The sequence below is a fragment of the Urtica dioica genome, chromosome 3 (genome assembly GCF_054948205.1).
Source record: "Urtica dioica subsp. dioica isolate 48M chromosome 3, U.dioica_male_clone48M_v1_H2, whole genome shotgun sequence".
NCBI lineage: Eukaryota > Viridiplantae > Streptophyta > Magnoliopsida > Rosales > Urticaceae > Urtica > Urtica dioica.
In genome coordinates this window covers 5,780,999-5,803,570 of record NC_142758.1, presented here as the reverse complement: position 1 = coordinate 5,803,570, position 22,572 = coordinate 5,780,999, and the positions used below count along the sequence as shown (strand labels likewise).

The window sequence follows — 22,572 nt, the reverse complement described above, 5'->3', positions numbered from 1 at the left end:
TCAGTTTCTTTGTCGGCATGTTTACTTCATTTGATGATGTTCCACTAGAGGTCATCCCTAGCGTCTGAGCTGCCTAATTGACGAACAGTTTGGCGCCTGTTTTTCTTGATGTTCTGGATATCGGTTACCATTCGATTTGCACGGTTTCGTTGATACGTGTCTTATTTTCTCGATTTACCGACGACGACGTAATCGATTTGCACGGCTTGGGCCTCGAGGAGCCTCAGTGCCACATTGCGTGACCAGGTTTTCCGTGGACGCTGGCTAGACCAGTTTCGTCTGGCGGGCGCAAACCTTTGAAACTCATATGTGACTCGTTGCCTATTGGCGCACGAGCTGGGCAGCGAGCGGGCCTCTTTCCCGGTATGTACGCTATCTGTTGGCGTGCGTGTTGTGCGTCAGGATGGACTTGGAGTAGGCGTAGTTCCCAGCGAGCGCGGTACCTGTCGGTACGCATGTCGCATTTTGGGTTTTGACTGTTGCCTTGGGACTCGCATCCGGTGCGCGGATGTAACGCATGTCGGCGCGTGAGTGACTCGCGAGTCTAATAGACTCCTGTTTTGAGTCGTGCGAGAGCGTCGCGTGGACGGGTTGTGGATGACGTTTGCGGATGATATATCCCTGTTAACCCCCCGAGTTTCTTGGGTACTCGTAGAGGAGCCTAGAAATTTTGACAAGTGTGAAATGACACACGAAAGGTGGAATGTAATTCAAAGTCTTGTATTTCGTAAAAGTTAATGAAATTACATCCCACGGCCTATCGGCCTCGAATAAACTTAAATTGTCTTGAAAGAATTTGAAAATAACGGAAATGTGGAAGAAAATTGGCGGTGAGCTTTATTTGTTGTCGAGTCGAGCGTGATCGCGAGCCCACCTAAATTCTCGAGCTCGATGCCACCGTCCTGACTTCACCATTCTTATCCTCGGGTCAGTAGATGGTGCTAATCATCTATCCCTTTCCCTTTTCTGTCCACCCCTCATATGTAGCACATCCTAGCCATTGATTGGTCTCCCATCATTACGGCGATTCCCTTTGCGGTCGAGAATTTCATCATCAGGTGATAAATAGAGGTTATGGCCTTCAACCTGTTCAGAGTGGGGCGACCAACGATTATGTTGTAGGCAGACGGCTGATACACCATCAGGAACGACACGATGTGAGTGACCTCGATCCCCCCGGGTGTCCCGAAAGTCACCGAAAGGTCGATGGTACCTTCCCTCATCACCCTCTCCCCGGAGAAGCTGAAGAGTGAGGTCGAGATCGGGGTCGGTCTCAGCCCCGTCAGCTTCATCCTGTACAAAGCTGATTTAAAGATGATGTCCACCGAGCTGCCTTTGTAAATCAGGATTCTTCGGACGAGGTTGTTAGCGACTGGCGATGAGACGACTATCGCGTCGTTGTACGGGTGCAGGACACGCGCTGCTTCCTGGTTGGTGAAGAACATAGTCTCGAAGGGGGACGGGGGCGGAGCCTCGTAGGTGTGGTTGATTTGGTGAGCGATCTTCCCTTGAGAGACGTCCCTCACATACTTCTCCCTTTGCGTGCTGGAGTCCCCAAGCACGGGGCCTCCCATGATCGAGCCCACGATGTGCATTTGCGAGCTTTCCAGATCGTCATCTGTTGTGCGATCGGTGACGGTGGTCGTTGCTTGACCCTTCTTCTCATGTCGCGGGCGCTCTCCGCCTTCCGCGGTAATCCCGATTGTACGGAGGACGTACTCTTTCAATTTCCCATCCTGGATGAGTGCATCAATCTGACGCTTGAGCTGGTAGCATTCGGACGTCAGATGCCCGTGATCCTAGTGGTACTCACAAAACTTGCTCCGATCCTGCTTCGCGGGATCCTTTGTCAGAGGAGCGGGGCATCCTAGCTTGTCGCGGTGCAAAGCCAAGATTCGTTCTTGCGGGGTGTTGAGAGTGGTGAATGTTGAGAACTTCTGAAAGCTGCCGACATGAGAAGGCCTCGGCCCGGGAAGGGAGCAACCGTTAGGGGTCTTGCCTCCGTTGTTCCTCCTCTTTCGAGGGTCGGGGCGATCTTCGCCTTGGTCGTCACGACAACGACTGCCTCGTCCACCAGTCTCTCGGCCATCTCGGTCGTCGAGGTAGTCCTCGATCCCCATGTAAGTGCGGGCTCTTTACATGAGCTCCGCCATGTCCCCTGAGACCTTTCCGACTATGGACTTGAGGAAGTCGCTCGTGCGGGCTCCCTCAGTGATCGTTGTGATGGCGTCCTTATCGTCTAATCCCTCTACTTTGTGGGATTCCTCAGTGAAGCGAGCAAGATACTGCCTCAAGGTCTCGTCTCTCTCTTGCTGGATGGACAAGAGGTATGTCTTTGACTTCTTTTGCGCCACTAGAGTGGCGAATCGAGCGAGGAACGCCTCTCGTAGGGCTCAGAAGGACTGGATGCTCCCCGGTCTCAGACTTCAAAACCATTCGAATCCAGACCCGGTGAGAGTCAGGCTGAATGCCTGGCACAGGGTGGCGTCTGATTGTCCCTGCATGGACATCCACGTCTCATAGTGTTGGATGTGGAAGTTCGGGTCTGTGCGTCCATTGTAAAGAGGGATCGAGGGTAACTTGAAGTTCCCGACGCATGGCTACGCCAGTATTTGAGCGGCAAAGGGAGAGTAAGATTCCTCGATCCCGTTGTACGGTCCTTGTCCTCCCGATTCCCTCATCTCGATGATCTGGTTTTGGATGCTCTGTTTCATCGTTACCATATCAAGCCCATTGGCAGGGCTGACCGCCGGGGCCACGGGAGTCACCTGTCGGCGCTCGTTTGACGCTTGATCTCTGACGTTGGCCTGAGGTCGACCAAGTGTGGAAGCAGGGAGCGTGTCCTTTCGGGAGCTAAGCCTTTGACGGAGGTCCACTCCTTGAGAGTTCCTTTGTGCCGTCAAGTGCTCTCTTAGATCCCCGCTTCGCATTTGGCGGGGCGGGGCGGCCTTTGGTCGGGCCGTCCGGCGAACGTCTCGGCTATCGGTCCCGTCATCATCGGGGGCGGCTCTCTCCCCAGCGAGGGGCCGTGTTCGGCCGCCTCTTGAAACCGAGGGGGCTTGCCCCCGAGAATGGGAGGGCGAGCATTGGCGTGTTGGCGGGGCTGGCCCGGCCGTGGCATCCCTTGCCCTTTCGGACCGGGAGCGTACGAGGCTAGGGGTTGCCTCGTCGGTCCTCGACTCCCCCTCGTTGTCGGGATCGGAGTCGCCGTGGCTGAGACCACCCTCGACATCGTAGCCGAGAAGATCAGCAATGAGTGCGCCATCCACACCTGGGTGGTCTAGGAGTTCGGCGAGCCTCCGGGACGTGTCCTCTCGGAGAATGGCCTCGGGGTCGGCCGCCGAGTCTTGGGGCTGACACTTGTTATCACGAGGCTACCCTCCTAGACGATGCGCTAGGTTCCTGAGGCCGTACCTCGAGCTAGATGCTCGGGTGCCCGTGGAGGTGGCTGGCACGTGACTCATCTCGTGAGAGTCTTTGCTTGTCGTAGAGGAAAGATGAAGTGGTAGAGAGAATGTGTTGCCAAGGTTGGGAGATCATCTCCTTCTAGCGCCAAAATGTTGTCGCTCGTTTTTTGACAACTATTTAGGAGCCCGAAACGGTTCGACTCGAGGTCGGACCAAGTGGTCGCGTTCGGGCTCGAGCGTGCTGAACTCGGTATCCCGAGTTCACCCTAGCTGTGAATGGTATTTGCCTCATCCGTCGTTGGTCCTGCAAGAGAATGAAACGATGAACTACAATGAGGAAACAGAGGGGGTGCCTCTATTTACGTCTCCGACGCTGACATTAGGAGGATTGAGGTGGGATATAGAAGGTTTAGTGTTTAGAGGGCCGAAGCTTGAGAGAAACGAGTGAAGTACGGGTTCAGCAGGGTTTCAGTACTAAATTTCGGATCACCTGACTCGAGGGGTCGAACCTCGTATTTATAGGCGACCAAGGGGTGTTTGGGGAACCCCTTGGCCGTGGGAAGATCCTAGGGCCGGCCATTGGCCGAGCATGCCCTAGGGCCGGCCATTGGCCGACCATGCCCCAGGGCCGGCCATTGGCCGGCCAAACACCCTTGGCCGTGGGAAGACCCTAAGGCCGGCCATTGGCCGAGCATGCCCCAAGGCCGGAAATTGGCCGACCATGCCCCAGGGCCGGCCATTGCCGGACGGGAGACGGCCGGGCGGGCATTGGCCAGTCGGGAGATGGCCGGACGGGCACTGGCCGATCGGGAGACGACCGGACGGGCATTGGCCGGACGGGCACTCGCCGGCCGGGGGAAGGCCGGACAGGCATTGGCCGGGCGGGAGACGGCCGGACGTGCACTCCCCGGCCGGGAGACGACCGGGCGGGACTGGCCGGTCGGGAGAAGGTCGGGCGAGACTGGCCGGCCGAGAGAAAGTCGGACGGGCATTGGCCGGCCAGAAGGCGTCGTGACGGTTCTGCCCTTGTTGGTATGGATTAGTCAGCAACACCTCGCTTCCTCGCGGTTCTTCGAATCGCGACGTGTATCGACCCCTTTGCCCCTGTCGGTCATCGACGGGCCGACAACAGTATCTTCTGAAGGTACTGAATTGACCAGTGCACTTCTAAAGAAAGAATAAGAACAAACCATTTAACCTCTTATGTCTCGAAGTCACTGCGTATGAATTGCATCATGCTTACCTCAATCCTGAAATGAGACATGTCATTTCATAGCTTACGTATTCTCATTTGAGAAAGTCAGAGTTCGGATTCACTATGTGATTCTGAACAGAACCTATTGGTGAAATACTAAGTTATGAAAATGTCATGAGTAACTTTGTGGAGATCTCATAGATATGAAATTCATGTACAAGATTGCTGAAATGCAATGTATATCACATCATGCTTTGTTCATTGGAATGTGAATAAATGAACTGGCCAGTGTCCGAATTGAGTCATGACTCTTGGATGAATCAATGTGACTTGTTAGCTCCTCGTCAATACATTGTTTCTAACTTATTCACAAGCGACAAAGGAGTTGAAAAAATAACAGCTAGATGGGTAAAACGGTAATTTTGTAAATCCCAACTAGCTGATGATATTCATGAAGGGTAAACATAGATGATATTCAGTGAATCCACTCATCACAATTAAGTTGAACTCTTGAGTAGAAAATAAATTCATTTGAACCGAGAGATTCTCAGTGTCAACTCTTTAGTGGAGTCAGTTGTGATTAAGCCGAACTTAAAAAAGATTTGTGAATTTTTTAGTCTAAGTATATTCGCTCAAGCTTTGTTCATTTGGATTCATGAGGTAACTGTCACAAGTCATATCGAGTATGAATAGTTAAACTAGAAACTAAGTCAAAACAAAAACTAGACAAGTTTTACGAAAATTGTCTAAATAAGAACTGGACATGTGATGAAATGAATCTCAATAAATAAGTTTTTTGACATTTTTATATGATGACAAGCAATTGATCCACACGGCCAAGTCTAAGTATTTGGGCCTTGAGGATTAATTTTATTTCATTGAATTTTACTTGAAAATTCTTTATTTGCTTTTCTTATGTTGTCATGAACAAATGAAAAAAAATCTATAAACACCTTCTAGAAGCCCTTTTGGCCGTCCAACATTGCAAAGAAAGAGAGACCAATTTTGTGCATTGATGTATGAAGATACTTGCCAAAAGAAAAAGAGGAAACAAATTTCCTCTATGAGGAAACTGGGGTGGGCGGCAACAATAGGCAAGGGAGAAGCAAGATAAAAGAGGAAACAAATCCAAGGACTTGCATCAAGATGTTGCACGTCCAAATGGAAGAAGAAAGAGACAATATTTGCTCATGAATATGTGATATTCTATAGAAGAGGAAACTACCTTGTTGAAGGTAATTCCTCTCCTATAAATAAGGCCATCATTCTCATTGTTTCTCATCCCACACAATTTAGAGATTGAGAGCTTCTCTATCTAGCTCCTCTCGTTTTTGTTTTGGCACCTAGGTTCACATTTGACCTAGTGTTTATTTTAGCTCTTCGACTCTAAGACTTGTTCTTGAGTCGCTGTGTTTAAAAGTGCCCACACACATATTCCTTCTTACCTCAAGTGATTTATGTGATAGAAACTTTCGTGGTTACTCGAGTTCCCGAAGAACGAAGAAAGATGAGCTGCGTGGGGAGACGAGCGATTCAACCTCCACAAGCTTCTCAACGATCAAGCTTCATAAAGATTAGTAAACGTGTAATAGCTTTTAGATAGTTTTAAATAACATGTGCTTGCTCTTTGTCTAAGTTAGTAAAATCGCTTTACTTGTTTAAAAGAAATTTTTTATTTTCCGCCACTTGCTCGAAGCGTTAAATCTTTTCTTAACCCTAGATCAATTCCAACAATCGTGGGTAGCACATAATCGATGAGAGGCCTTTCTTCTTCGGCCACGATCGCTTCTCGGTTACTTGCTTCTTCACTTTTCAATTTTTTTTTGCAGATTTTCTCTATCTCCGGGTCGATCGAAAGATGGATTCTTTCACCGTCATTTCGCATACACCTTCAAAAATCAAAAGCGAACACAAAAATTGCTGAGAAAATAAAAATAAACGAAGTTCAAATTGAAAACTAGTTAATCGAATCACAGTTAAAAACTTAGTCCCCGGCAACGGCGCCAAAAACTTGTGATATTTTCGTACGCATTGCACATATATCATAAGAACGAGTTGAATCCCACGAGGACTAAGCTTAATTAATAACTAAATTAACCGTACTTTTCTAGTCACATTCACAATAATGATATCACTAAATCTCTCTCGAGCATCTATCAACCTAAACTTATACAAGAGTTTTATCTCTCAATCTCAAATCCTATAAACAAGGCAATTATTAAAAACAAGAATGCATAAAGTCTAGCTATCTCTAGCGTAGGAATGTATTACAGTAATTCAATTCACGTACATAATCAACGTAATCTTTCTCTAGCGGCCTAATGATTAATCGCTTGTCTGTGATCTAGTGGTGGTATCGTCTTCATCGTGACGTCGGCACGTGCTGGTCTCGCGCGACAATGAGCTCGCAATTCGTGACCTTCACCCATTGCTGCACGGGGCGCTCTAGGAAGCTCTCGTTTGAGTTTCCAGCCCGGCAATGAGCTCGCGATTCATGACCTTCACCCATTGCGGAACGGGGCGCTCGAGGTAGTTCCCGTTCGAGTACTCAGCAACATTCGAACCGCTATGGTCCTCGATAGAAGTTAGCTAGTGACTTGTAGGTACCACTGATAATAGTTTGGTTAAGATTTGGGTACTCTGCAGTGCACAAAGTACACACTTATACTACTTATGGGAGAGCATCTCGAGATAAATCCCAAAAGAATTACCGTTTCCCTTTTCATACTCGTTAAGTATTTTAAGTTGAAGACTAGGGATGTGACTCTCGATACTTCTACCCTTGATTTGAATCCAAGAGACGATCTAGTACCTCATGTCTCCCCCGTTCTAAGGGGTCAAGCACAAAACTTAAGGGATAATTATATCACGTAGCAAAAGAATGGGTTATAATGAATTTACGTTTGAACAGGTAAAACCCGAGACTAAGTTATCGAGAAAAGTGGTCGAAGCCTTAATCTTTGAGTATATTCATTTTAAGACTTTTCACATACTCTTATTTACTAGCACGTAAATGCACGTAAACTTGGTTATTCCCTTGATAATAACTTATGTCTCCACACTTATCCGAAATAGTCACGCCATAACACTTGTGTTCTCTTGATAAGTCACTTCGCTTTGTACGCTTCGCGAGATTACTTGACACGTCCTGGAGTACGTCGAAAATGTTAGGATTTCCAAGTGAGGTTTTGTTAGTTATTTGACTTGGGAATGTTGAAGAATTTTGGTTCATTGTCGGGATTTGTCGCGAGTCGGTTTGAGATTCGAGAATTTAATTTATTAATTTTAGGTCCTTTGAAAATTAGTCCTTATTTTAGACATGTGACCGCCCGTACCAAAAACAGTACGAAACGAAATTTTATTACTCAAGTTTTAACGAGTCTTAAAATAAATAATGTGGAATCTTACAACCCTTCCCAAATTAAAAATCGCAATTAAATTCTCGAATGTTTTCTAAAAAATATATACCATAGTTAATAATTGACTTCACTCGGTAAAAACTATACGCTACTAAGCGAATTATAACTCACGGTTAGTAGAGGTCTGCTTACTATCAGTTTCCGGCCCCGATGTGTCATGGCCATCACACCATGATCGTCTCGTCCTGGCTCGGTATTAGGCTCGCTGCGAGTTTAAAACAGAGTATCGAGTTAAATAAGAAACTAACTAGTCTCGAAATTTAAAATTCAAATACCCATCTCGCGTCGAGACTCGATAATTTTTTAGACTAAACAAATAACCCGACATCTTACTCAAAACAACGACCATGATACAATCAACACAACCAAAAAAAACACGAGCTTAATATAACGTTCTCATATTCAACTTCAAACAATTTCATTTTCAAAATCAATTTAAACTTAATCGAGCATAGACAAATATGAAAACTAATCCCGAACTCAAGCTCAAAAATCTCAGCGTAATAATCGATACTAAACCAAGCAGCAAAACATTTATTCAGATTCCAGACTAACTAAAGAACGCATCATAACTTTAACTACACAGATTGAAATGCAACGGCTCTAAATTCATAACTTCCGTATCTTTCTAACCACATATTATAAACTCAATTTCAACCAGAATAACTACCTCAATAACATCCCGTAATACATGTACATGGATTCGGAATTTCCAGTTTTACTACTCCGAAATACCATTTTCAAAAAATCATATCTCACTCAATACTATATGGATTTTCACGTTCTTGGACATTATAAAAAGCCCATTCAGTATAATATCCAGGTAAAATACTACAAAAATAATCTCAGAAAATATTGGACTGTCCATGTCCGTTTTTACCAGGCTGTCCATATTAGTTTATAAAATCAAAGCAAAATCTCTAGCAATCAACACAACCCATCATCAATCAGAGTAACAATGAGCAAAAATACGAGTTCAAAACACACATAAAATCACGAAATCAACATAGGAAGGGAAAGCCCCAATTTCAACCATCAACCCTAATTTTCGAAATCCAAAATTTGGGGAAAAAATCTCAAAATCTCTATATCTCGCTGTAAAACTCGAAGAACACAATCCACAAACCCTTCTTCTTCGTTCGAACACGACCAAGAGTCTGAAACCGAGAGGAAGAGAAAAGTAAAGGAAAACCCTAATTTCTCTTTGAAAAAGAATCGAAGAAGATGAGGAAGAAGAAGAAGAAATCAGAGAAAACGACATGCATGCTTGTCTTCCTCAACTCACTCGGATGGTACTTTCTTCTTCTCCGGCGCTTGGATTCTCTTCTTCCGCGCGACTTCTCACTCGCTCTCTCTGTTTTCTTTTTCTTCTGGCTTGTGTCGTTGAGCTGGTCGAAGAAAGAAAGTGACATGAAGAAGAAGAGTTGTTTTATATGAGCAAGCGTTTGATAATTGCTCAATTAAATCCCTTGAGTCAGCCACCGGTTACACAATGACCCGGGGACCTAGTTTTTGTTGCAATTGGGTCCTGATAAATTGCTACATCTAGGTCTCAATAATATAATTATAAAATCTCAAGTTGACTCTTGAGTCTTCGTGTTGACACAAACCCTTCATATGCAACACATTGAAGCCACCCTTAACGGCGCAATCTAAGCCGTCTCTCGCGACGCAATAAAGCTGACCACGCGATGCAGTGAAGCCGTTTATGTGGCACACTCAAGCTGCCCACGCAACGCCCCTGAAGCCGTCGAAGAGATGCACCAAAGCTTTCTACGCGACACACTCGTAGAGACCAAGGTGTTTTGGCCCTTAACCCCAAATGCAGCACGTGCATTGACAGACGCCACGCCCGCTGGGAATAAGGCCCCCAATATCCAGTCTAACCCAAAACTTGGCACGCGCGTAGACAGACGTCATGCTTGCTTTGGGAACAAGGCCGTCACAACCCAACCTATCCTTAAATGCGGCACACACATCAAAAGATGTCACGCCCATTGTGAATAAGGTTTTAACTGCCAGACCTGATCTGAGGTGTGCCATCTACCTATAGGTGCCACATTCGTCAGATTACAGGTCTCGCTTGTGCGAATAACCCAACATGCGACTCCTACGCCGACTAGCAACAGGATAGCTGGAAAACAATGATCGACGTATGTAGGGCGACCAATTGGTTTGGCCAGTGCCTATGGGAACTAAAGCCACTAAATAAGATACAATAAAAAGACGCCACTAACAGTTCATCTAAGTCGCCAAACATGGCACAACTTAAGACGCCCCTAACGGCGCACGAAAGCCGTTGTCCGCAACACACCTAAGATTCCCCTAACGGGGTACATAAACCATATCTCATAATGCATTAAAGACAACCCTCGTGACGCACCTAAGCCATTCGCACAATACACTTAAGCCGCCCACGATGTGTACGCAAGACTTCTCTCACGATGCATACAAGACGTTTCTCTCAAGTACACTTAAGGTCATCTCCTAAAACTCAACAAACCACTAATAAAAAAAGGAGAGTGACGAGTTACCTAGTGGGTTTAGGCTTACTCGGGAAGTGGATTTGTACTAAGTAAACGATTGGACGGTTCAAACGAGAACTGCGATAAAAGCAATTTGAGTCTATTGGCGTCTTTCTCTTGATGAAAAACTCGGGGGGGGGCTAATGTTATCTGTCCCTTTTGAGCCCTCGAGATGGAGACGATAATGCTAAAGGCAACCCAATAGTTGCACCCACACGAGGGCCAAAGCCTTGCTTCCGACGCACTCAAGGTCCTCTGCGGCCATTCCCTCACTATTGGGCATGACACGGACACACGATCGTCCTCGGCACCGGTCGATCACCCGAGCAGACGTCTAACCTTGTTGGCATTGGTGCCCATAAGAAGAGTAGTAGTTATTACTTATATGCATTTGATGTAATAAAGTCTCACAAAGACTCTTGCTTGTAACTGCTGAATAATTAATAAAGAGTTGAAACTTTCATTAATTCTTCCTTGTTTGTTTGAAACTTTATGATAAACCTTAGTTTTTAATCCTTAAACAAACCTAACAAAAAAAAGGAAGAGTCAAATATAGATTTTCATGAACAAACTCTTCATGGTTTGCTTAAAACGGTATATTCACAATCTAAGGATCAAAGGGCTATTGATCTCAGTATAATTGTTAGGTGAACCTATGATATCTGGTTATGACACATAGAGAGTTGGAAACTCTATAGTTCATCCTAGGTATCTTCTGAAGATACTGAATTGACCAGTGCACTTCTAGAGACAATATAAGAACAAACCATTTAAGCTCTTCTGTCTCAAAGTCAATATGTATGAATTGCATCATGCTTACCTCAATCCTGAAATGAGACATTCATTTCATAGCTTACATAATCTCATTTGAGAAAGTCAGAGTTCTAGATTCACCATGTGATATAGACAAGGCCTATTGATGAAGTAATGTTATTAAGATGTCATGAACAACTTTGCATAGATATAGAATTCATGTACAAGATTGCTGAAATGCAATGTATATCACCTCATGCTTTGTTCCTTGGAATGTGAATAAATGAACTGGCCAGTGTCCAAATTAATTCATGACTCTTTTGGATGAATCAATGTGACTTGTTAGCTCCTCGTCAATACATTGTTTCTAACTTATTCACAAGTGACAAAGGAGTTGAGGAAATAACAACTAGAAGGGTAAAATTGTAATTTTATAAATCTCATCTAGTTGATGATATTCATGAAGGGTAAACATAGATAACATTCAATGGATCCACTCATCACAAATTAAGTAGAATTTTTTAGTAGAAAACAAATTCATTTGACCTAAGAGATTTTCAATGTCAACTTTTTAGTGGAGTCAGTTGACAATAAGCTATAACTTGGAAAAGGTGTGTGAACATTTGTGTCCAAGTATGCTAGCTCAAGCTTTGTTCATTTGGATCCATGAGGTCACTATCACAAGTCATTAGAGTAGGATTTGTTAAAATAGTAGCTAAGTTGAAACAAGTTCAAATGTTGAACTAGACGAATTTTACGAAAATTGTCTAAAGGGTAATTTTGTCCATAAGGACATAAGATGGTATAAATGTCAAAATAAGATTTTGGACATTGTCATATGCTGACAAAGGGAATTAATCCACACGGCCGAGTATGGTATTTGGGCCTTCGGAATTGAATTTTGTTTTATGGAATTTTATGTGAAAATTCTACATGGGCTTTTCTTGTATTGTCATGAACAAATAAATAAACATCTAGAAGCATATTCTAGAAGGACATTTTTCGTGGCCACCATCATGAAAGAAGGATGAAATTATTTTATGCATTGATGTATGAAGATACTTGTCAAAAGGAAAAGAGGAAACAAATTTATGGCATATGCCATAAGGTAGTGGACAGCCAAGAGAGAGAAAAGAGAAAAAGTGAAACAAATTTCTAACCATGGTATTATTGTGATAGGAATGAGAAATAAAGATTGTGCTCATGAATATGTGATATTCAATAGAAAAGGGGAAACTACATCTTCAATGTAATCCCTTCTCCTATAAATACCACACCTCATTCACAATGTTGAAACAAGTTTTGGTTGAGACTTTCTCTCTCTAGCCTTGGCCGCCCACTTCTCTCTCCCTCTATTCTTCTTGCTCTTTTGTTTTGGCTCCTAGTCCTCATTAGACCTAGCATTTTGTATTAGCTCTTTGGCTCTAAGACTAGTTCTTGATTCATTGTGTTTAATAGTGCACACACACTAAATCCTTTCCAAACTCGAAGACTCTAGTGGTAGAAGCTATCGTGGTTACTCGGATTTAAGAAGACATGAAGGAGACAAACTAGTGGGGAGACGAGCGATTCAACCAATCCAAAAGCTTCTCAACGCTCAAGCTTCAAGCAAGGTTGGTACCGAGTGAAAACTCATTTTAGGTTTACTTAAGATTATATGTTCATGCACTTTGTCTAGGTAGTAAAATCATTTTACATGTTTTAAAGATTTTTTTTATTCCGCCGCTTACTAGAAGCGATAAATTATTCTTAATCCTTGATCTATTCCAACAAACCTCTCGTGGATGGTGGGGGACAATACGGCTGCCTCTGCAAGTCCACTTGGTCGTCCCCGATGCTCGATCGGTCACTCGGGTAGATGTCCAGCCTTCCATGGACCGCTACCGCTACACGTCCAATCTGTCGTCCCCGATTTCCAATCGTTAACCCGGGTAGACATCCAGCCTCCCATGGACGGTTGCCTCTGCACGTCCGCTTGGTCGTCCCCAACACCGGCCGGTTGCTCTGGCAGACGTCTAGCCTCCTATGGACAGCAAGAGACCAAAGGACTGCTTCTGCACGTCCACTCAGTCGTCTCCGACACCCCTTCAATCACTAGGGTAGACGTCTAGTCTCCCATGGATGGCATCCTTCGCACAACCAATTGATCGTCCCAGACACCGCTCGATTGCTCTGGCAGATGTCCACCCTCCCGTGGACGGCAGGGGACCAAACGGCTACTTTTGCACGTCCACTCGGTCGTCTCCGATGCCCGGTCGGTCACCCGGGTAGACGTCTAGCCTCCCATGGATGGCTGCATCTACACATCCACCCGGTCATGTCCGATGCCTGGTCGTCACCCGGGTAGACCTCTGGCTTCCCGTGGATTGCAGGGAACCAGACGGCTTCCTCTTCATGTCCACTCGGATGTCCCCGACGCCTAGTCGATCACCCGGGTAGATGTCAAGCCTCCCATGGACGGCTACCTCAGCACGTCCACTCGGTCATCCCCAAAACCGGTCGATCGCTCTCAAAGACATCCAACTTCCCATGGACGGCAAGGGAACGAACGGCTGCCTCTGCACGTCCACTTGGTCGTCTCGGACGCTCAGGTGGTCACCCGGGTAAACATACAGCCTTTCGTGGACGGTTGCCTCTGCACGTCCACTCGATCGTCTGACGCCTGGTCGATCACCCGTGTAGACTTCCAGCCTCCTGGGATGGCAAAGGACCGGACGGCTGCCTCTGCACGTTTACTCGGTTGTCCCATATGCCCAGTCGGTCACCTGGGTAGATGTCTAGCCTCCCACAGACAGCTGCCTCTGCACGTCCACTCGGTTATCGCAGACGCTCGATTGGTCACGTGGGTAAACGTCCAGCCTCCCATCGACGGTTGCCTCTGCACGTCGACTCTATCGTCTTTGGCATCCGGTCGGCTCCCTCTGGTCTCTGGGTGGTCATCCATGCATAACCATTACCAACACGTTCAAGAATGGAAAGACTTGGCCCGGAAGCATCCTCAAGGTCTATAAATAAGAGACCTCGACCCAAATGAGAGGTAATCTATTTTTGTGTCCTGAAACACTATCGAATCTCTGAGACACTCGCTTTACTCGTCTTTGGCCTCTAAGCGCCAAAACACCTATTTCTCATCTCAATCCTCCAAATGTTGATCGTTGGAGAGTTTAGCAGAGACAATCTCTCTGTTCCCCCATTTTAGTTCACATTTCTTCTTCTTTTTCAAGACACTTTGAAGGACGTGGGAAGCCATCACAGCTAGGAACGAACTCGAAATACCGAGTTCATGACGCTCAGGCTTGCACGCGACCACTCGATCCGGCCTTGAGTCGACCTATTCGATTTTCTAATTCGTTGTCCAAAAACGAGCGACAATAGATGTGAAAGCAAAACGAAGAGTGCACTAGAAGACAAAAAGTAAAAATAAAGGAGAAGAAAGAGAAAGAGTGTGCACTAGTAGACAAAATATGAAAAGATACATATTTTCTTGATTATTTAATAATTATCAAAACAAATAGAATAACCTCCAACATTTCCATAGGGTATATTATCCGGTGCGACATTGTCGCACCGAATACCACTTAATTTTAGTGAAATATTTAGTTACCTGGAAGGGTATCAGGTACGACATGTCGCACCTAATATGTGCTTAGGTGCGACATGTCGCACCTAATACCCTTCCGCACCAGAAATGTGAATTTGTAATAGTGAGATTCTTAGAATCAACACAAGAAGTCAACAACGCAAAAATAGAGTAGAACATTTCTCGACGACATGGAACCCATGGAAATATTTCTCGGTTTGACGAAAATCGAGGAAATATTTATCGACGACATGGAACTCAAGAAGAAGATAATGACTCTCGGTGACGCTAAAAACGAGAGAATGCACATGGATTGAGGAAAGCAACGAATACTTTAAGTTGTACGCACGACTGATCGCACGTGGCACAAAGATATAACGTTCTTGCCCTGACCTACCTTGCCTTGACCGTGTGCCTTGCCTTGTACCTTACTGTATGCCTTGCCATGTGCCTTGCCGTGTGCCATGTCATGTTCTCCACCCAGTCATAACCATGCCATCACCCGCTCATGTCCTTAACCCGGAAGAGTTCTCCACCCAGTTATGATCGTGCCATTACCTAGTCATGTCATCCACCCAGCAAAGTCTCCACCCGGCCATGACCGTGCTATCACCTTGTCCAGTCCTCCACCAAGCAGTTTTCTCCAGCCGACCATGACCGTGACATCACCCGGTCATGTCATCCACTTGGCAGAGTTTTCCACCCGCCCATGACCGTGCCACCACCTGGTTATGTCCTCCACCCGACAAAGGCTCCACGCGGCCATAAACGAGTCATCACCTGGTCGTATCCTCCACACGGTCATTTCTTCGACATGGTTATGCCCTCCACCCGACCAACCTTGCTTTCCACGGCCAGATTGGCCCAAGCTCTTTTCCACTTGTTCTTCTAAAATGGGTTTCACTACCCATCTAGGGCACCCGAACCCATAGAAATCCTATAAAAAAAAGACTCATATTTTCTCCTCAAGGAGGGTAGAGGCCATCACATGATACCAAAACTCTACAAATTTCCCTCTTAACTATTATTCTCTCTTCTCTCACATCAAGAACACTTTACTTCTTCCTTCTCCCACATCGCACCAAAAACACCTTTGTTCTTCCTTCTCTCCCATCACATCAAGAAACTATTGTTCTTCTTTTTCCATCTCTCACATCCACAATCACAAATCTCCATCTTTTTCCACAAATCTCCATCTCTCACAACCATAACCACAACTCTCCATCTCTTTCAATAGATCTACAACCCCTACTACCACAAAACCCATTTTCATCACATTTCACCCATCAACATCATAAAACAACAAAAAGATCTATATTTCACTTCCTTTCTCTCTAGAATTGGAGTAAAATCAATATTAACACTATTTTTCTCACACATTCACCCACTCAAACATTTGTGCACCACAAATGCCTTATTATCAACCATATACACGTATTTAGGGGCTTGCTGAATCATACTCACAAGCTCCTCACTTTCAGAGAGAAACATCTCATTATTGACCAATTATTATCTTATTTCATCACTTGATCCATGAAAATGGAGCAAGGAGGAGCCTAGCCATCCAATCCAAGGAAGGAACCCATCTAGAGGCTCGTCGACACCTAGGACCATTTACCTTAGGACCCTAAGGGATCTTGGCCTTTCAGGTTCGTCCCCATCCGCCTTGATCTCTTTATGGCCAAAGGAAGCTGTCTCTAGCCTCACGATCATTCTTCCCAAAGAACATTGTAAATTGATATCTTGCAATTTCGGCCCATCTATTTCTCTAATTACCTTGGAACTTAGGGGATGAGATCTCCACCTCTCGACGCGTGTAGCCAGACTTCTCCATGATATGTGTGCCACAAATATTGTGGGAAAAATTGTATTTAAATGTATGCTCACCACTTCTCGAACAACTTATAAAACAAGATTGTTCATGACTTCCTTTCTCTCTAGAATTGGAGTAAAATCAATCTTAATACTATTTTTTTCACACATTCACCCACTCAAACATTTGTGCACCACAAATGCCTTATTCTCAACCATATACACGTATTTAGGGGCTTGCTGAATCATACTCACAAGCTCCTCACTTTCAGAGAGAAACATCTCATTATTGACCAATTATTATCTTATTTCATCACTTGATCCATGAAAATGGAGCAAGGAGGAGCCTAGCCATCCAATCCAAGGAAGGAACCCATCTAGAGGCTCGTCGACACCTAAGACCGTTTACCTTAGGACCCTAAGGGATCTTGGCCTTTCAGGTTCGTCCCCATCCGCCTTGATCTCTTTATGGCCAAAGGAAGCTGTCTCTAGCCTCACGATCATTCTTCCCAAAGAACATTGTAAATTGATATCTTGCAATTTCGGCCCATCTATTTCTCTAATTACCTTGGAACTTAGGGGATGAGATCCTCTCGACGCGTGTAGCCAGACTTCTCCATGATATGTGTGTCACAAATATTGTGGGAAAAATTGCATTTAAATGTATGCTCACCACTTCTCGAACAACTTATAAAACAAGATTGTTCATGTCTTCCTTGATTCATTCTCCCCCCCCCCCCCCCCCCCCCCCCCCCCCTCTTTTTGTCATCATTTTTATACAATATAAGTTTTAATTAGTTTCGTATTCCACTTTGGACCTATAGTTGTACGGAATGAAATAAAACAAATTCATAGTACATATATGAAATAGATAAAAGTGGATCCTTGATTCTCCATGAGGTTAATTATGCTAAAATTTTGAAAAGAATAGCATAAAGAGATACCAAGCATGCGAGCCCTTAAAATTATTCCTCCTTTTGTGGCATCCGCTCAATAAATAAGTGAACATATAAAAGGACTGAATTACTTTGCGCTCAACAATATATAGACAGACTATTTATTAAAGCTAGTAACTAACTTTTGTTAGTAGTAACTTCAATATATAACCTAACTTTTACAATAAGTTGATGGTGCAAAATAAAATTGAGGCATATTGGAATATATTATATATTCTGCATAAAGGGATAATAATCTCTCATGTGTAGAATTCATATGTGGATGCATCTTTTATTATATTCCTCAGACCACCAATTGTGGACGCCACCATGATAAACACTCCTACAATTATAGACGCCTGAAAATAAAAATATAAATGACAGAAAATTTATATTTTAAGTTGGGAATAAATAAATAAATCAATAAGATCAATATTGTGTAAATTTGTGATTACCCAGTTGATGAACCAGTTAAAGCCGAATCTTTTTGGCTTCTTTATTATGAGCCACATGATGCTCGGAAGCTGCAACAATTAATATTTATATATTTATATAAACAAGTCATTCTTTTTCCCACTTATGGAAATTGGGAGTTAAAATAGAGATTGATCATAAAGAGAAAATTATGAAATATTGAGATCAATGATATTTTCTCTAAGTTGATTATAAAAAATTGATGTTGGTAGCATGAAAAATTAGTGTCTATTTGTTAATTTGGACGGGTTATTGAGTCTATAATATGACATATTTCTCATAAAATTAAGAGGAAAACAATTGAAAGAAAATACTTACGAAGAAAGAAGTAGGAGTGAAACCAAATCCACCGAAGAAACCGAGTAGGTCTCCGAAGAAAGGGAAGCTCACTCCGACGAATAATGTAAAAGCTGATTTATGATTATTTTTAATTAGGGTTAGTAACAAGATTTATGCCGAATATTATTCAATACTGTTATTAAGTAAACTCTAAGCATAAATGAAGTTTATTATACGCAAGAAACTTACCTACATAAGCTGACCTAGCAACTAGTCTCAGCAAAATTCCAGGTGGGAAGTTAAATCTTTTCATCATCATCCTTTCAAGCAAGTCAAACACAGGCATTGCATAAACCTACAAATGATCATCTCAAACATTTGTATATAATTCAAAAAAATAATTTCATAAAGTAATCATACTTGTTTCCATATTATAGAGCTAAAATGGTGATATAAATTGTAAAATGCTTGGAAAAAATTATAATATTTTTTGTTGGGATAAAAATTTAGGCAAATGTTGTTTATGTATAAAATTGCATCTACATAAAATGTTATGCAATTTGATACAATATGGGCTCCAAAAAAATGTATATGTATAAATTCACATTTTTATCGTATGCTATCAAAATACACAGATTCACATTCTCCCAGGGACAGGTAATAGCACTTTGAAAGTACCTGATAGCTGCCAATGACGTGAACAACCACCATCAAGTTGGCAGAAGCAATTAGCCAAGTAGGCCTACTAAGGCCCACAAGAACATTATCATCCACATCTTGTCCAAAAGCCCAATAGCCAATAAGGGCCACAGGAAAATAACATATAGCGTTGACGAAGTAGGCCCCAACAACCCCTTTCCACATGGACACTTTGGAGGGCTTTTGTGGTGTTGAAGGTATCGTGGCCTGAATTTCAAGGGCCACTGCGTGGCCAGCAAAGGCAAACGAGATTTGGCCCAAGGCACTGAACACCCTGAACATGTAATCTGTTGAGCTTGTGTTCTTGTAAGCATAGCTCACGTTTGGGACTCTTCCATTGCTTATACAACCCACCCATGCAATGGTTGAGTAGCTGCATTCAAAAATTTAGAAAAGTTATATACAATGATTATTGTTATGATTGATTATTCTCTTTCAGATATGATGAGAGAAACTCAAGTAAGAGAAATATATGTGATATTTCTGTTATCATGTTTGCTAATGATGATTACAAGAATGTAAGTACTACCATATGCAATTGTCATACTACAATGTAAAAGTTATTATGAGGGTTGGTCCAAACCTTAAAATTATATAAGTTCTGGTCTTTAGCCTTGAAATTTAGAAATTTAATCTTGGTTATATTTACTCTATTGTTAGGCTTTTACAATTGATATAGTTTAAGCCTTTTTTCGTTTTCTTTCGTTGGTACGAGATTTACTTTGTTTAGACATTAGCTAAGGTCATTTTAAGTCTAATATTGTTGCCTAAGGTTCGATGCATACTACGTGGTAGGGCGGTGCAAACAAACCGGTAAAATCATAAACCGGACCGGATTGTTGGTTTTTAAACCATTGGTCCGGTTTTAAATGGTTTGAAATTTCACCGGTCTTAAACGATCCAGTCCGGTCTAAAAATTTTAAACCGCGGTTTAGACCGGACCGGACCGGTTAGTATTTAAATAAAAAATTAATTTAAAAAATATGTTTAAAACGGTCCGGTCTAAGACAGTCCAGTCTAAAACAGTCCAAACTGGTTTAAAACAAAACCACACCGGTTATTATTTAAGAAAAATATAGATAAAAAATAAGTTAAAATAAAACGGTTCGGTTTAAAATGGTCTAACGGTGTAAAACGGTCCGGTGTAAAACGGTTTAAACCCGGACCGGAACGTTTTAACCGGTTTGGTCTGATTCGATTTTTTTTCTTATTTGGTCCGGTCCAGTTTAATTTTTTTTAAACCGTTTCGGTTTAATTTTTTGACCGGTTTTAGATCGGACCGGACCGGACCGTGCACACCTCTACTACGTCGGAACATGACATATCGCTTTTAAAACTTAGGTTATATATATATATATATATATATAGAGAGAGAGAGAGAGAGAGAGAGAGAGTGTTTCTTATTGCATATAATTTTATTTAGCTTATTTTCCTTGATGTTTACTGTTATCTTTTCGATATTAAACAAAAAAATTCGACATTATAGAAAGTTTATGGTAATCAGTATTCATGGAATGTGCATAATAAAATATGCGCAGTTAGGCGAGTAATCATATAGTTCACACTAATTTTAATTTATTTTTTAGTTAATTACGTGGACATGATGAGTTATTTTTTTAAAATTAAATGAAATTTTGACTAAAATCTTAAAAAAACTAAGAAATAAATGCAACAAATTCGCGAATATATATATATATATATATATATATATATATATATATATATATATATATACCTTAGGGACATGAGTGCTGCAGCAAGGGAAACCCCCGCAACGGAATTGAAGTTGGGGAGCTGAGAGAGAAAGAAATGGATTCCGCCAAAGATGAGAATCCAATAAGACTGCTTGATTTGCGTGCAATGAGTGCAGGCCATTTCCAGGAACTGCTTAAGGCATTTCCCTCCCGTGACCATGTAGACAATGTCGCACCCAACCTGGACTATCAGCTGCTGGGGCAGCACAATCCAAGGGCCATACTTGGGCCCAAAAGCGTAGCGGCCTAAATCTATGTAACGGTCGAAGCGGGTCCCAGGGACACACTCGTGGAGCTGTATCATTTGCCATAATGTGTTCAGAGTCATGCCCCAAGCTACCGCCAATGCCATTGTGCCTGGACCCCTGAAATTATGACTAAACTCATACATCTATTGAATATTTTCACAAATAATAAAACAGGGTATTACAGAAATAGTAACCTAAAACAAGTCCTGTACATAGTTTAAGTGAACTAAATTTTTGAAAATAGTAATATCAATCGTTGTTATGGATGTTTAAAAAATAATTAATAGTTGAACTTGATATCATCATAGGAAATTTTAATATAAATGAAATACGATAGAGTTGTTATACGTACCATCCTAAGTAGGCCATGGCGTAGGGCAAACTGAGGACTCCGGCGCCGATCATGGCCGTGACTGTGTGAAAGGTGGAGTACATCCATGTCGCCCGCCGATCCGACGTCTCATTTTCTTCCCATTTCACGTTGCGCGACGGAATTACTTCCTGCTACATTAAGAAAAAAAATTAAAATATGGAAGTATAAAACACACTACTACACAATCTTACCTTCGAAGAAGAAGAAGCTGAAACCATGTTTTTTTTCTAGTTATTGGCTGCTTTTTTTTTCTGCTGCTTAATAAGTTGTTGAAAGCTTAAGTATCCTTACATATATTGTCTGGATCGTCGTCCTGTAATGGACTCCATATATATAGTGGCTAATGCTATACTAGTGAGTACAAGTGTGGTTTATTTATTTATTAAACAGAGCAAAGACGCTAATTGGATTCTTGGAAGAATATAGAGGCAAAAGTTGGATATATTCATTATATATAAATTACAATTGTCCCCATGTAAAACGTATTTGTTTTTGCTTTTTTTCTTCTTAGAGCAGGATTTGCTTGTTTCGAGACTGAGTAGTGAGTGAAAATAGTACAGGCAATAGTATTTTTAGAAAATTAAGAATCTGTGTTTATCATCATCAACATTAGAGAGCATTCTTTCAAGTCATACACTCAATGTTTCTGTTTAAGACGTGTGAATAAAAATAATTTCCATTTAGTAGTGTTGGTGTTATGTGGCAGTATGTATCACTGTCCAGATATGTAGACATCTTGGACTTGGATTCCTAGTCAATGAATCAACAAATATCCACTAGCTAGGTTTAATGTATATATTATGTCATCGAAATAAAAAGTTAGTGGAAGACCATTTCGTCAAAATACATCATTAATAATATATTACTTTATTCCACACTACCTAAGTACCCTGCCATCGTGTGGACTTGAAACTCATCGCAAAATTATTACAAGCATATAATTAACTCTTGTAAAAAAAAAAAAAAGTTATGTATAAAGATCTTAACTTTTGTTAATGCAATGTATGGTACATACATTGAATCTCATCTCGTCTAGTTTCATGTGAATAACACTTTTATTCCCGCAACTTGCATAAAAGAAGAACTGATATGGTGGTATTTTTTTTTTTTTGTAACTTG

General features: G+C 42.5%; 1 protein-coding gene across 2 annotated transcripts; it reads right to left on the bottom strand.

Annotated features, from left to right (window-relative positions):
• Positions 1 to 17,574: 17,574 nt before the first annotated feature.
• LOC149402224 (Transmembrane amino acid transporter family protein) lies at positions 17,575 to 21,854 on the bottom strand. 2 transcript variants are annotated; one of them, XM_089609144.1, is made up of 8 exons: positions 21,645 to 21,854; positions 21,433 to 21,584; positions 20,814 to 21,197; positions 19,058 to 19,451; positions 18,629 to 18,734; positions 18,419 to 18,510; positions 18,082 to 18,150; positions 17,575 to 17,985 (listed from the first exon to the last, which is right to left on the bottom strand). In XM_089609144.1, the coding sequence occupies exons 1-8, from the start codon at positions 21,669 to 21,671 to the stop codon at positions 17,887 to 17,889; spliced, it is 1,323 nt and encodes a 440-aa protein (XP_089465270.1). In that variant the 5' UTR covers positions 21,672 to 21,854; the 3' UTR covers positions 17,575 to 17,886. The 2 variants fall into 2 exon arrangements, with proteins under 2 accessions (XP_089465270.1, XP_089465271.1); XM_089609145.1 differs by having other exon boundaries at positions 21,433 to 21,581.
• Positions 21,855 to 22,572: the final 718 nt, after the last annotated feature.